Source organism: Miscanthus floridulus, unplaced genomic scaffold (genome assembly GCF_019320115.1).
Source record: "Miscanthus floridulus cultivar M001 unplaced genomic scaffold, ASM1932011v1 fs_250_1_2, whole genome shotgun sequence".
In the NCBI taxonomy this organism is placed as follows: domain Eukaryota; kingdom Viridiplantae; phylum Streptophyta; class Magnoliopsida; order Poales; family Poaceae; genus Miscanthus; species Miscanthus floridulus.
Genome location: NW_027096455.1, coordinates 21,002 through 33,052, shown reverse-complemented (window position 1 = coordinate 33,052; position 12,051 = coordinate 21,002). Strand labels below are relative to the sequence as shown.

Below are 12,051 nucleotides of genomic sequence, written 5' to 3'. Positions count from 1 at the left end.
AGCAAAAAATTGTGACCACCAAGAATCGAACTCGGCTAGCCAGCCTCACGCCTCAACGCACTAACCGGATGATCTAGGAAAATTTCTCATATGGAATACACCTGCAGCAGTATTTAATAGGGTCAAATAGGAAAAACTCTACCCTAATTAATCATTTCTTGGTATGCTAAATGTTGTCCAAAACGTCATTTTTTTTTGTATGGAGGGAGTATATAAACTGTTCCTAGCTGCACTGAGGTAGCTAGATATTATCCATTCATCCATGAGTATGTAACCACGCATGTGTGTCTCTGTACGGGTGGTCGGCCGGCCGCAGCCGCCAAATTAGCATATCCAAGCATGGCAAATAGCCTAGTGAGGGGCACGCGCGAGAAAGCATGCGCATGGACGTGCTGTGTCGTCGTGTCGATGTAGGTAGTACGGAGATGGATTGGAGAGGGCCGTAAATGTGCGACGACGACGGCGTCGCGGTCGACCGACGACCCAGGCCACGCCATCGGCTGTTGCGAGCAGCGCGTACGTGGAAAAGCCGGTTGATGGGAAGGCCTAAATCAACCGGTTGATGTATAGCGTTTTCGTTAGACAATCGGAGCAAGTCCAACAACTTGACTATTTTTCTGGTAAAGGCTATTTTAGAATTTATATAGTAAAAAATAGACTCCAATAAATATGCTATTTAATTTTGTAAAATAAGAAACTGACTATCTCTTAATTTTTTGTGATCATATAGCCGACGACGAGCGTTAGACTATATAACTTTGTAAAATAGTAAGGTTGTTATAGATTTCTTCTTTTTTGAGAAGTTTTGTATTTTATTATTAAACCATAATACTCTCATGCGGGCATCCATTCTTATCTACTTATCCGGACGTCGTGCACCACACACGCCCGTGACGCGCTTCCAATTCACTTACGCGCTCCCAACTCACTGTCGTGACATGCTTGCTCCAGCCCGCGACGCGTTCGACGGGCACCGCACCCGTCCACCAGCTCGCTACCGCCCTGCCCATCCGCGCTCCCTCCCTCCCTTCCCCTCCCCATCCGCGACCTCCATTGCGACCCCGCACTCCCAGCGACCCGGCTCCCGCTCCCCCCACCAAAGACGAGGATGACGGCGGCGGCTCCAACGAGGTAGGTTATTCCTCCTCTGGATCTGAGGGACACGGCAGTGGTTAGGGTTCCGGTGAGCTCTGCGATCCAATTCCCTCCTCCCTCCGGCGAGGTCGAAGGTGATGGGCCAGGGGCTGGAGCAGCCTGTTTTACTGTTTCTCCGTGTTGCAAGGGGATTTTTTTGGATGTTGCAACAGATGATTTTCGAATATTGCAATAGGGTGATTCATGTGTTGCAGAAAGGGAGTTTTAATGTTGGGATTGTATTTTTCTCCTAATGTTGCAACTTGTGAGTTTTTACTTTTTCTACGTGTTGTGGCAAACGAATTTAATAGTTGAAATTACCTTTTTTCAAAAGTTGCAGTACTGATAGGTGATTTGAGATGTTTCCATTTTCATGTTTCGTAGTTAATTTTTGCGAGGTTGCAGTACTACTGTTTGAGATGTTGCATTATATATTTTTCAATGTTGTAGTACAAAATTTTCGATGTTGCAGTACATAGTTTGCGATGTTGCACTATATAGTTTACATAATTTTGCGATGTTGCACTTTAAGTGGTTCGCGCTCTTGGGACAGGGGCACGGTTGGGAACTAAGACAGGAGCGCGGTGGAGAACGGGACGTGGTGGAGAACGAGGACAGAGGCGTGGTGGGAACAGGGGTTTAGGGTTTGGACCTGGATGTACACGCTCTCCTTGTCTACGCTCCTCGCTGAGCACGCGAGCGGTCCTCATTGCCATCTCGTGCTCTCGTCGGTTGTCGTGATTGAATCTGTCTGGGACGGTGGTGCGGTGGGGAACGGGGCGTGGTGGGGGACAGGGACAACAGAACGAATATGATATCTATAAGTAGATAAGGATGGATGCCGGTATGAGAGTATTATGGTTTAATAATAAAATACAAGACTTCTCAAAAAAGAAGAAATATATAACAGCATTGCTATTTTATAAAGTTATATAGTCTAACGTTTGTCGTCGGCTATATATGATCACCAAAAATTAAGAGATAACCAATTTCTTATTTTACAAAATTAAATAGCATATTTGTTGGAGCCTATTTTTTACTATATAATATTTATTAAATCGCTAAACAATAGAATTTGGCAACTAATTTTAACCGTCCATGGTGTTGGTCAGCCCCACCCTAACAGCGCTCTTGTCGCTCGTCTCCGCCGACTTGCATCGACAGACGACCGTGGCGGCGCGCCAGTCGCGTCCTCCTCCTCGGTGAGGCCCGACCGCGCAGATCCGCCGGCTAGCTCCCCAGCCCCTAGGCCCCCACTTGGCGGACTCCCCGAGGCCCCAGGCGGCAGGCGGCCAGCCCCATCCGGGCCAGCACACTGTGGCCGGCGGCCTGCGGCAGCCACCATCATCCGGCAGACCGGCACTGGTCTCAGCCGGCGGAGGGGCAACAGGAAGCACCGCAGCAGCCCGCTGCGGCCAGCTGGCACTATCAGCCCAGCACCCCACCCGGCACTGACTCGCCGCTCAGGGCTCAGCTTGAAAGCCTGAGCTCTCCGCTGTTGTTGCTGTCTGTTGCACTTGACTCACTGTGAGTATTGATTAACGACTTGACAATATAATGAATCGACTATAGATCATGAATTTTGATTTTGCTACGAGTATATATCATAACGCGGGACTGATCCTGAATGCTGCTAATTTGTGGCTGTGAATCTAAACTATTGGAGATTGAACTTAATATATATAGGCTCAACCTGATTTTTCAAACACCTACAAGATGTAACCCATGTTCTTCTCTTTGCATTACATTTTTATGTTGATAATTTGGATTTTCGAAAAGTATACTGGATTGGTCCAAGATTTAGTACCTTCATGCTTCATGAATGCCAAAGGATTTCCTAGGTCAATAATAATTAAGAAAAATCAAAAGGTTATGTACTTTATATGTTACTACTACAACTTTTCATTATATATTTGTACTCATGTAACCCAGTACTGATGTTTTGTTAATCGTTAGATGACATGGACATAGAATTTCAGTACTTACATCTATGCAATATAGTTCAGCCCCTCTTGCTTGATTTCTCCATCCGCCACTGGGAGCTGTGCTGACCAGAAAAATACCTACCTTTTTCTTAACTGGTTTGGATTAAGTATGGAAGTAATGTATTTCTGTTATATACATGTATGCTATTGTCATGGCTCACAAGCTTAACGAGCTAGCTCAAGCTGGCAAACAAGCTGAGCCATGTAAGCATTTCTGGGGCCAAAGGTTTGCAGTAAATGCAATTGGCAATTTTGACAAAATCTTGGCAAAAAAATTGCCAATTTTTGTTTTGAATCAATGTTATAATTTCTTAGAGAACATGACAGACAGGAAAAAAAAAGCAGGGTGTTGGACTCCACACCTCAAATCTGGTGCCTTACTACTATTCATTTGTTTGTTTCTGTAACCCTTGTGGTTATGAAAGCTATTTAAGTCTCAAATTCGAATTAGAAATAGACCAGTTGAAGTAAACTGCCTTTCCCTGCTTTTTTGCATAAGATTTGCTACCATGGTCCTAGCTACCAAGAAACTAGTACATAGTTGGAACAAACAGTTTGGGCTGTTCTTATATTGCATTTATCTTCTTTATAAGTTCGCCTAACATTGCAGCATTATCTAATTTCCCGTTTTCTTTACCTACAGTTTTGCAGCATAAGAAATATACCTACACACAGCTCACTGCATGTCAGGATTGATGGCAGATAGGGAGCATCGAACGGTGTTTGTTACAGTGGGGACTACATGTTTTGATGCTCTTGTCATGGCGGTAGATTCTCCAGAAGTGAAGAAGGCTTTATTGCAAAAAGGTTATAGTAATCTTGTTATTCAAATGGGCCGAGGAACATATGTTCCATCCAAGGTTAGTATGCTTATACCTCTAGTAAGTTATCAAACATTTAATTCCTTCCTAGTTTGAATTATGGCAATTCCTACTCTTTCTTATAGGAATCTTCATAACTGGTAATTTAAGTCACCCTAAATGAAAAGCCAACTGGAAACACACCACAGATTTTATGCAAATGGTTTTGTGCAAATATTGATTCATATGTTTTAAGAAAACAGGGTGTGTGTGAACTGATGTTTTCTGAGCAGCGGTTCTTACTTTATGTTTGAGAAAACAAACCTATAGTTGTTTCGCAGTCTTGTTCATTCCTTATTCATATGCCCAACTTGTTTCACCAGCTGCTTGCTTTAATCGAATTAACCTTGCTTTTCTTTTTGAAATATTCACGTAGTTCCCTATCCCTTGTTTCTAATTATATAGTGAAGTTAATAGTGTTTATCTATTTGGGACTACAGGTCTCAGGAGATGCTACCCTTCAAGTTGATCATTTTACATTTTCACCAAGCATTGCTGACAATATGGGAACAGCTTCTCTAGTTATCAGCCATGCAGGTAAGTATAGTGTTTGCAAATGGTGGTAAACAGAAAGATGTTGGAATATTTTCCATGATTTTTTTTTTTTTTTTTTTTTTGCTAAATCTTGAAATTCTAGTTTGATGTGCGGGTGAATTTTCCAGTAATTTGTATTTAGACCATAAAATGTGGAGCAACATACTTCCTTTAGCTTGTTCTTCTCTTTCTATTTGAGAATGGTGAGCTAGGAAAATCTTCCAATACGCACCAGTTTATCATATGCTTTGGATCTGAGCTATTTCACCCTGCCCCACTTCCCTATTCATCTGATGAAGTGATTGAGATTTTACCATCCTTAATAGATGGGAAAAAAAGCAGTAAATGATTAAGGACTACAACCTCTAGTGTTAAGAATCATGCCGCTACAATCAAGAAAGATTGCTGGTTACCCTAGAGGGCTTAGCATTTATAAAAGGGGGGCTTTATAAAAGCTACTCAAATCCAGGACAGTACAAGGCAATGTAAAAATTACCTTTGTTAATTGTGACTACAATTTGTTTTTAACTTTTTTTTCTGTTTGGAATTTGCTCCATCTTTTGTTACTATCAAAAGTTCTTCATTTGCATATCACCGAATAATTTTCATAAGGACTATTCTGCAGCAATGTATCACAAGTTCCAGGTAGTATCAGTTTTTTTAACTTCGTGATGCTCAAAATGATCAAGTTGCCCTGTTGCAACTTGAGCAGTTGTGCATATCTGGTTCAAGAAGCTTTCAACTGCACTCGAAAGCCAGACCTTGGGATTGAATAAGTTTTTGTTTGAAATATCTTGTCTGTTTATATTATTTATTCTTTAGTTTCTCAAAGATTTAGCTCTGGCAGGTTCAGGAAGCATATTTGAAACGCTACGACTCGGCAAACCACTAATCGTTGTTGTAAATGAAGATTTGATGGACAATCACCAGAGTGAATTAGCAGAAGAATTGGCTGAAAGGAAGCATCTCTTCTGTGCACGCCCACAAACATTGGGAGAGACCATCCGGGCAATGGACCTAGAGACATTAGTTCCTTATGAGCCAGGGGATGCCAAACCAGTTGTCACCCTGATCAACAAATTTCTTGGCTTTCCCGTTGACTGACAAATAACTTTACCTCCATTAAGGCGTTGGTCCCCATATCTGTTCGATTAAAAATGGATTAACTGACATGATGATCACTGATGCTTTTGTATTGTTATAGTGACAAGAAAATAGCAATAATGTCCTCTTTGCCATTGGGTCTAATTACGAACACATGGTTCATGGCTTCTGTTGTTTCTCCGCCGTCGCCCCGGGCCCAATTCCAAAGGGCTCCACCCCAAGTATGTACTATAGGTATATCGTGTATATCGTATATGTATATGGTCTGTCAACGTCAAGGCCCAGCGAAGAGTAGCTGGCTTGCCCAAGGGCCAAGGCCTAGACTATCTCCAACGGCATGGGATTTGCGTTCTCCATCCCGTCCCACCCAAAATGGGTCCATCGTTTTGCATCATCTGTTGGACCGTGTCTTCTTCCGATAAAGCGACGTGGAGTAGACATTTTGGGTTTTGGTGTCACGATGCATCGGCGTCCACGTGAAGCCATCCCTAGCCGGCGAATCGCGACTCATTTCTTCCTCAACCTCAAGTCCTTGTGCGCGGTGGCGACGCGAGATGCAATCGTGCGGCGGGCTGGCGGCGACACGCGCGAGATGCAAATCTAGGATCACCAGAGGGCGGCGACGCAAGACGCGATCACTCGAGATGCGAGACGCAAGCTTCTGCATCTGCTCCGTATGAGTGTGAAGATGAAATTGCACTGCAGCAATGAACAAAACTAATGGATATGACAGCTAACTGAAAAGAGAAAGTAATTTATTGGCTAATGGACAACTAAGTGGCATGTTCGTTTGAACTTATCAGTCGGCTTATCAGTTAGAATCAACAGTATTTTTTCTCACAACAAACATTATTTTTCTATGTATTTGAATGACATACACAAAAAATTCGTTTTTCGAAATGTTCAGAGATGTAAATGAGCTTGCACAACAAAATGAGTAAACATGATTTTCCTCATATGCACGGAAACCAAATTCTGGTAGCAACTGTATTAGTTCTATACAACAATTTAATTAGAATAAATATGTGAGTCCTTTGTTGGGGGCCGGTGATGGAATTGACCACTGTAGCACCGAAGCTTGCTGGATTCCTCGTCGTCGATAAAAGATGCTCGGTAGTCCATCGAGGGGTATTCCACGATGGTAGATTTATCATAGAGGTGAGTGAGATAGTAATATAAGCACCGAGATACAAGATTTAGACAGGTTCGGCCGTCAGTATGACGTGATACATACATTCTGTGTTCTGATGTATTGCATTGAGATGTATCGATCTTGTCTACAAGGGCACCCCTGCCTCTCCTTATATACTCTAGAGGTATGATTACAAGGAAAATAGTATATTTGGTACTATACAATATCTTACGGTGCACGCCGAGCAGCGCCGTGCACGCCTTGATCTTGTGGGCTGGGCCACCTCTGATGGTGCGGCACATGTCTTGCCTTGTGGATACTGGAGGCCATACCCCCACAGCTAGTCCCCGAGCCTGACAGTAGGTGACGTAGTCACGTGGTGCCAGGGTCAGAAAGTAGAAGACCAGCTGAGCAGGCAGCCAGTCCCCGGACGTAGCCACAAGATGAGAAAAAGCGCACGTTCACCGCAAGGTGAAGTGTGCCCACTTAGGCACCGAGCCTGCTGGAAGATAAAAAATGAATCTTATAGCAGGGTCAAAGAAAAGAAGTTTGAAAGCTTGCCGACGTCGTCAGACATGCGCGTATCAAGACCCTAGACGTGCTGCCCAAGATCAGCACCCTAATCCGAACAGCATGGAGCAGCTTCATAGCACACACCGATGAGAGTAGCAAGATCTGAGCACCGAGGAGTCCCCGGCGTAGCTGGCGATGTCCGAGCACCGAGGAGCGAGGAGTCCCGACGTCGTTGACGATGTCCGAGCACCGAGGAGCGAGGAGTCCCGACGTCGTTGATGATGTCCGAGCACCAAGGAGCGAGGAGTTCCCCGACGTCGCTGGCGATGACCGAGCACCGAGGAGCGAGGAGTCCCCGACGTCGCTGGCGATGACCGAGCACCTTGGAGCGAGGAGTCCCCAGCGTCGCTGGCGATGTCTGAGCACCGAGGAGCGAGGAGTCCCCGATGTCGCTGGCGATGACCGAGGACCGAGGAGTCCCCGGCGTCGCTGGCGATGACCGAGCACCGAGGAGCGAGGAGTCCCCGACGTCGCTGGCGATGTCCGAGCACCGAGGAGCGAGGAGTCACCGGCGTCGCTGGCGACGACCGAGCACCGAGGAGAGAGGAGTACCCAGCATCGTAGGCGATGACCGAGCACCGAGGAACGAGAGTCCCCCGGCGTCGCTGGCGACGTCCGAGCACCGAGGAGCGAGGAGTCGTCGACGTTGCTGGTGATGACCGAGCACCGAGGAGGCGAGGAGTCCCCGGCGTCGCTGGCGACGTCCGAGCACCGAGGAGCGAGGAGTCCCCGAGTTTGCTGGCGATGACCGAGCACCGAGGAGCGAGGAGTCCCGGCGTCGCTGGGTGATGTCCGAGCACCGAGGAGTGAGGAGTCCCCGGCGTCACTGGCGATGTCCGAGCCCCGAGGACCGAGGAGTCCCCGACGTTGCTGGCGATGACCGAGCACCGAGGAGTCCCCAGCGTCCCTGGCAATGACCGAGCACCGAGTAGCGAGGAGTCCTCGGACGTCACTGGGCGATGTTCGAGCACCGAGGAGCGAGGAGTCCCCGACGTCGCTAGCGATGACCCGAGGAGCGAGGAGTCCCTGGCGTTGCTGGTGATGACCGAGCACCGAGGAGCGAGGAGTCCTCGGCGTCACTGGCGATGTTCGAGCACCGAGGAGGTAGGAGTCCGCGGTGTCGCTGGCGATGTCCGAGCACCGAGGAGCGAGGAGTCCTCGCGTCGCTGGCGATGACCGAGCACCGAGGAGCGAGGAGTCTCCGGCGTCGCTGGCGACGTCCGAGCACCGAGGAGCGAGGAGTCCCGATGTCGCTGGTGATGTCCGAGCATCGAGGAGCAAGGAGTCCCCGACGTCGCTGGCGATGTCCGAGCACCGAGGAGCGAGGAGTCCCCGACGTCGCTAGCGATGACCGAGGAGCGAGGAGTCCCCGGCGTCGCTGGCGATGACCGAGCACCGAGGAGTGAGGAGTCCCCGGCGTCACTGGCGATGTCCGAGCACCGAGGAGCGAGGAGTCCCCCGGCGTCTCTGGCGTGTCCGAGCACCGAGAAGCGAGGAGTCCCCGACGTCGCTGGCAATATCCGAGCACCGAGGAGCGAGGAGTCCTCGACATCGTTGGCGATGTCCGAGCACCGAGGAGCGAGGAGGTCCCCAGCATCACTAGGGATGTTGGAGCACCGAGGAGCAAGGATCCCCGGCGTCGCTGGCGATGACCGAGCACCGAGGAGCGAGGAGTCCCCCGGCGTTGCTGGCAATGACCGAGCACCGAGGAGCGAGGAGTCCTCGGCGTCGTTGGCGATGTTCGAGCACCGAGGAGGGAGGAGTCCCCAGCGTCGCTGGTGACAAACCGAGCACCGGGGAGCGAGGAGCCCCCGGCATCGCTGCAACGACCATTTACCGAGGACGAGGAGTCCCCCGACGTCGCTGGCGAGGTCAGAGCACCGAGGAGCGAGGAGTCCGATGTCCGCTAGCAATGTCCACAAGGTGAAGTGTGCCCACTTAGTCTTCGAGCACGAAGAATCCGAGCGCCGAGGAGTAACCGACGTATCTGGCGATGAAGCACGAGCGACGAACAGTCTGGTCAACTGATTAGCGGCGAAGTGAGCATTAAGCAGAAGCGACCGGCAAACAGTCCGATCAACTAGTCGGCGACGAATCGATGATCCTAGCGGTTCGACCAGTTGATCGGTTGTGAAGTCCGAGCACCAGATGATCCGATCACCTAGATGATGATCCTACAATACAAATATGTAGAATGGGTAGTACATGATGTATAAATATATGAACTCTAGAGAAAATCAGCAATGGTGATGAAATAGCTTAAGTAGCTCGACGATTAGTTGGTGTGAAGATGTATTTAATATAAACCCCCCGAACAGTTAGTGCGTAGCTGAGTTTTTAGCCCTAGCTAGCCTGTTAACTATAACATGGAGCACGGAGCCCATGCACGTGTAGGAGGAACAGGCGTCACTAAGGAGCCATTGCAGACCACCCATAACGCAGAGGGTAGACACTCGTGCACGTGTAGAAAGGAGCTGGAGACAGGGCCATCTCTGTAGGCATTCGAGCGTCAACAGGACTGTTCGGGGGTTCAGAAATCGTTTGGAGAGCAAACATAGAGAAAACAGCTCGAGAAACATCATGACGATTAACAAAGATTGGAGAATATTTAGAAAAAATTAAAGCGTGACTTAGCTTTAGACAGAACGACTGGTCGGCAGCGTATGACGCTATCTGGTCGGCGAGAGGATGGACGTCTTCAACCTGGTTGATGAATTTGCCCCTTAGAGCATCTTGGAAGGTGGCGGCGACGTTGGTAAACCCGAAAGGTAGGGCCGTAACCCCTGGAGTTTCCCGAGCAGCCTCCAATAGATCTGATCGATGGATGCTATCAGATGTCGTTGTTGATCTGCCTCTTCTGGTAGCAAGGAAGCGGCGCGGCGAGTTGTTGATGAAGGCGACCTCGGAGGCGGTTCCGAGATCGGATCTGCAGTCGCGGGGGCTGATGTAGCCAACGATGAATCGTCGTCGTGGACCGGCATGGATCTCCACGAGATTGATGACGAGAACGCGCTGTTGATTTGAGGTCCATCTAACTCGCCATGGATCAAGCGCACACCCCTACCTGACGCGCCAACTATCGACAAAAGATGCTCGGCAGTCTACCGAGGGGTATCCCACGATGATAGATTTGTCGTAGAGGTGAGCGAGATCAGGAGCGAGATGGTAATACAAGCACCAAGACACAAGATTTAGACAGGTTTGGGCGTCAATATGATGTGATACCTACATCCTGTGTTCTGATGTATTGCATTGATATATCGATCGGTCCACTAGGGGACCCCTGCCTCTCCTTATATACTCTGGAGGGGTAGGGTTACAAGAAAAGTAGCCTATTTGGTACTATACAATATCTTGCGGTGCACGTCGAGCAGCGTCGTGCACGTCTTGATCTTGTGGGCTATGCCACCTGATGGTGTGGCCCATGTCTTGTCTTGTGGATACCGGAGGCCATACCCCCCACACTTGCTGGCTAGCTTGTGCTCGCTTCAGGGTAGGGTAGCAGTAGCTTGAAAGTAATTTAATATATATGATTGTTTTTTATGAATATTTTTTTTCATATAAAATTAAGTGTTTGTCATTAACATTTCATACATATTAGAGCCTATTTGGTCTGCGCCTATGCGCCCGAGCCGCAGCAGGGCGGCACCAAAAGTGTGGTGTATGATTTCGTCGCCGAACTTTGAAAGCTGAGACGCAAAATGAACTACGGAGCCATGGTCACGTTGCAATACGGACGCGAACCAAACGCAAGCTAAAAACCATGATCGGAAGGTGGGTGCAGTGCAGTGTGCAAAACACGACCAAATACATCCTTACATACAGTATTGTGACTACCATATACGTAGAAGGCCTCTGGTGTTTAGTTTCGCCCCGGGCCCCGAAAAACTCAGGACCGGCCCTGGTCATGCCCTATAACAAGAACATAATAATTTTCTTGCGTGAACAATGCATAAATTGTGACCTGTTTCGTGATCGCTATTGATGAACAGTGAAGACATTGTGAATTTCTGATGCCTAGCGAAAGCATTAATCATTCTTGTGTTTTCCAGCGCTGTAGAACTATGTAAAGTTTGGTACTTGGGCATTTTGTGGACTGGGCGAATTCTAATGTATACCTAAAGAACCAATTAAAATCGTATTCTCCCTCGTCTACGACGACAATCGACCAAAAGGTTTCCTTTTTTGTAAGAAGTTGTCAGGCTGGGGTGGCAGGCGTTCTCTTCAGGAGTTGGGAGTTGGTCTGCTGGGATGCGACGTTTTTTTGCAATGTTTAGTGGAGTCGTCTTGTTTCTGAACGCGTTTCTTTGTAAGCCGGTACCCTCGGTAAACTCTGTTAAGCTTTTAATATGGCCCTGTTCGGCTTATTTCATATCCGGTTGTTCGACTTTTTTTTTATCTGGAACCATATTTTTCTCTCACAACAATTCAGCCAGAAGTATTTTTCAGTTAGTTTCAGCCAAAATTCAGCTAGCCGAACGGGACCTTGACTTCACGCCTTTGGCCTTCTTTCAATCGACCAAAAGCCCGCTAAACGCCCTGTGGCTGCGGTGGCCTTGATTCTTCCAGGTTCCTCTCCTATCCACTACGAGAATGAACTAGGACCTCGATTCTTCGTAACGCGGTTCGCCCACCGCACCGTGTGGCTGTTCCAAACAGGGCCAAAGACAGTGGTGGGCCTTGCATGGGCTTTCTTCGTGGTGTTTATATCTGCCCCAGATTAGAGGAC

At 48.1% G+C, this 12,051-nt stretch overlaps 1 protein-coding gene across 1 annotated transcript; it reads left to right on the top strand.

The window, feature by feature from the left end:
- The first annotated feature begins 2,226 nt into the window (after nt 1-2,226).
- On the top strand, nt 2,227-5,749 carry LOC136530997 (uncharacterized). The gene is made up of 4 exons (XM_066523698.1): nt 2,227-2,661; nt 3,763-3,979; nt 4,420-4,516; nt 5,361-5,749. The coding sequence occupies exons 2-4, from the start codon at nt 3,803-3,805 to the stop codon at nt 5,615-5,617; spliced, it is 531 nt and encodes a 176-aa protein (XP_066379795.1). The 5' UTR covers nt 2,227-2,661; nt 3,763-3,802; the 3' UTR covers nt 5,618-5,749.
- Nucleotides 5,750-12,051: the final 6,302 nt, after the last annotated feature.

Excerpts from the sequence above, each read along its gene's own strand:
- LOC136530997 (XM_066523698.1), top strand. The coding sequence starts at position 3,803 with ATGTCAGGATTGATGGCAGATAGGGAGCATCGAACGGTGTTTGTTACA. Across the intron at positions 3,980-4,419 it reads GAACATATGTTCCATCCAAG|GTCTCAGGAGATGCTACCCT; the intron begins GTTAGTATGCTT and ends TTGGGACTACAG. Across the intron at positions 4,517-5,360 it reads TCTAGTTATCAGCCATGCAG|GTTCAGGAAGCATATTTGAA; the intron begins GTAAGTATAGTG and ends TAGCTCTGGCAG.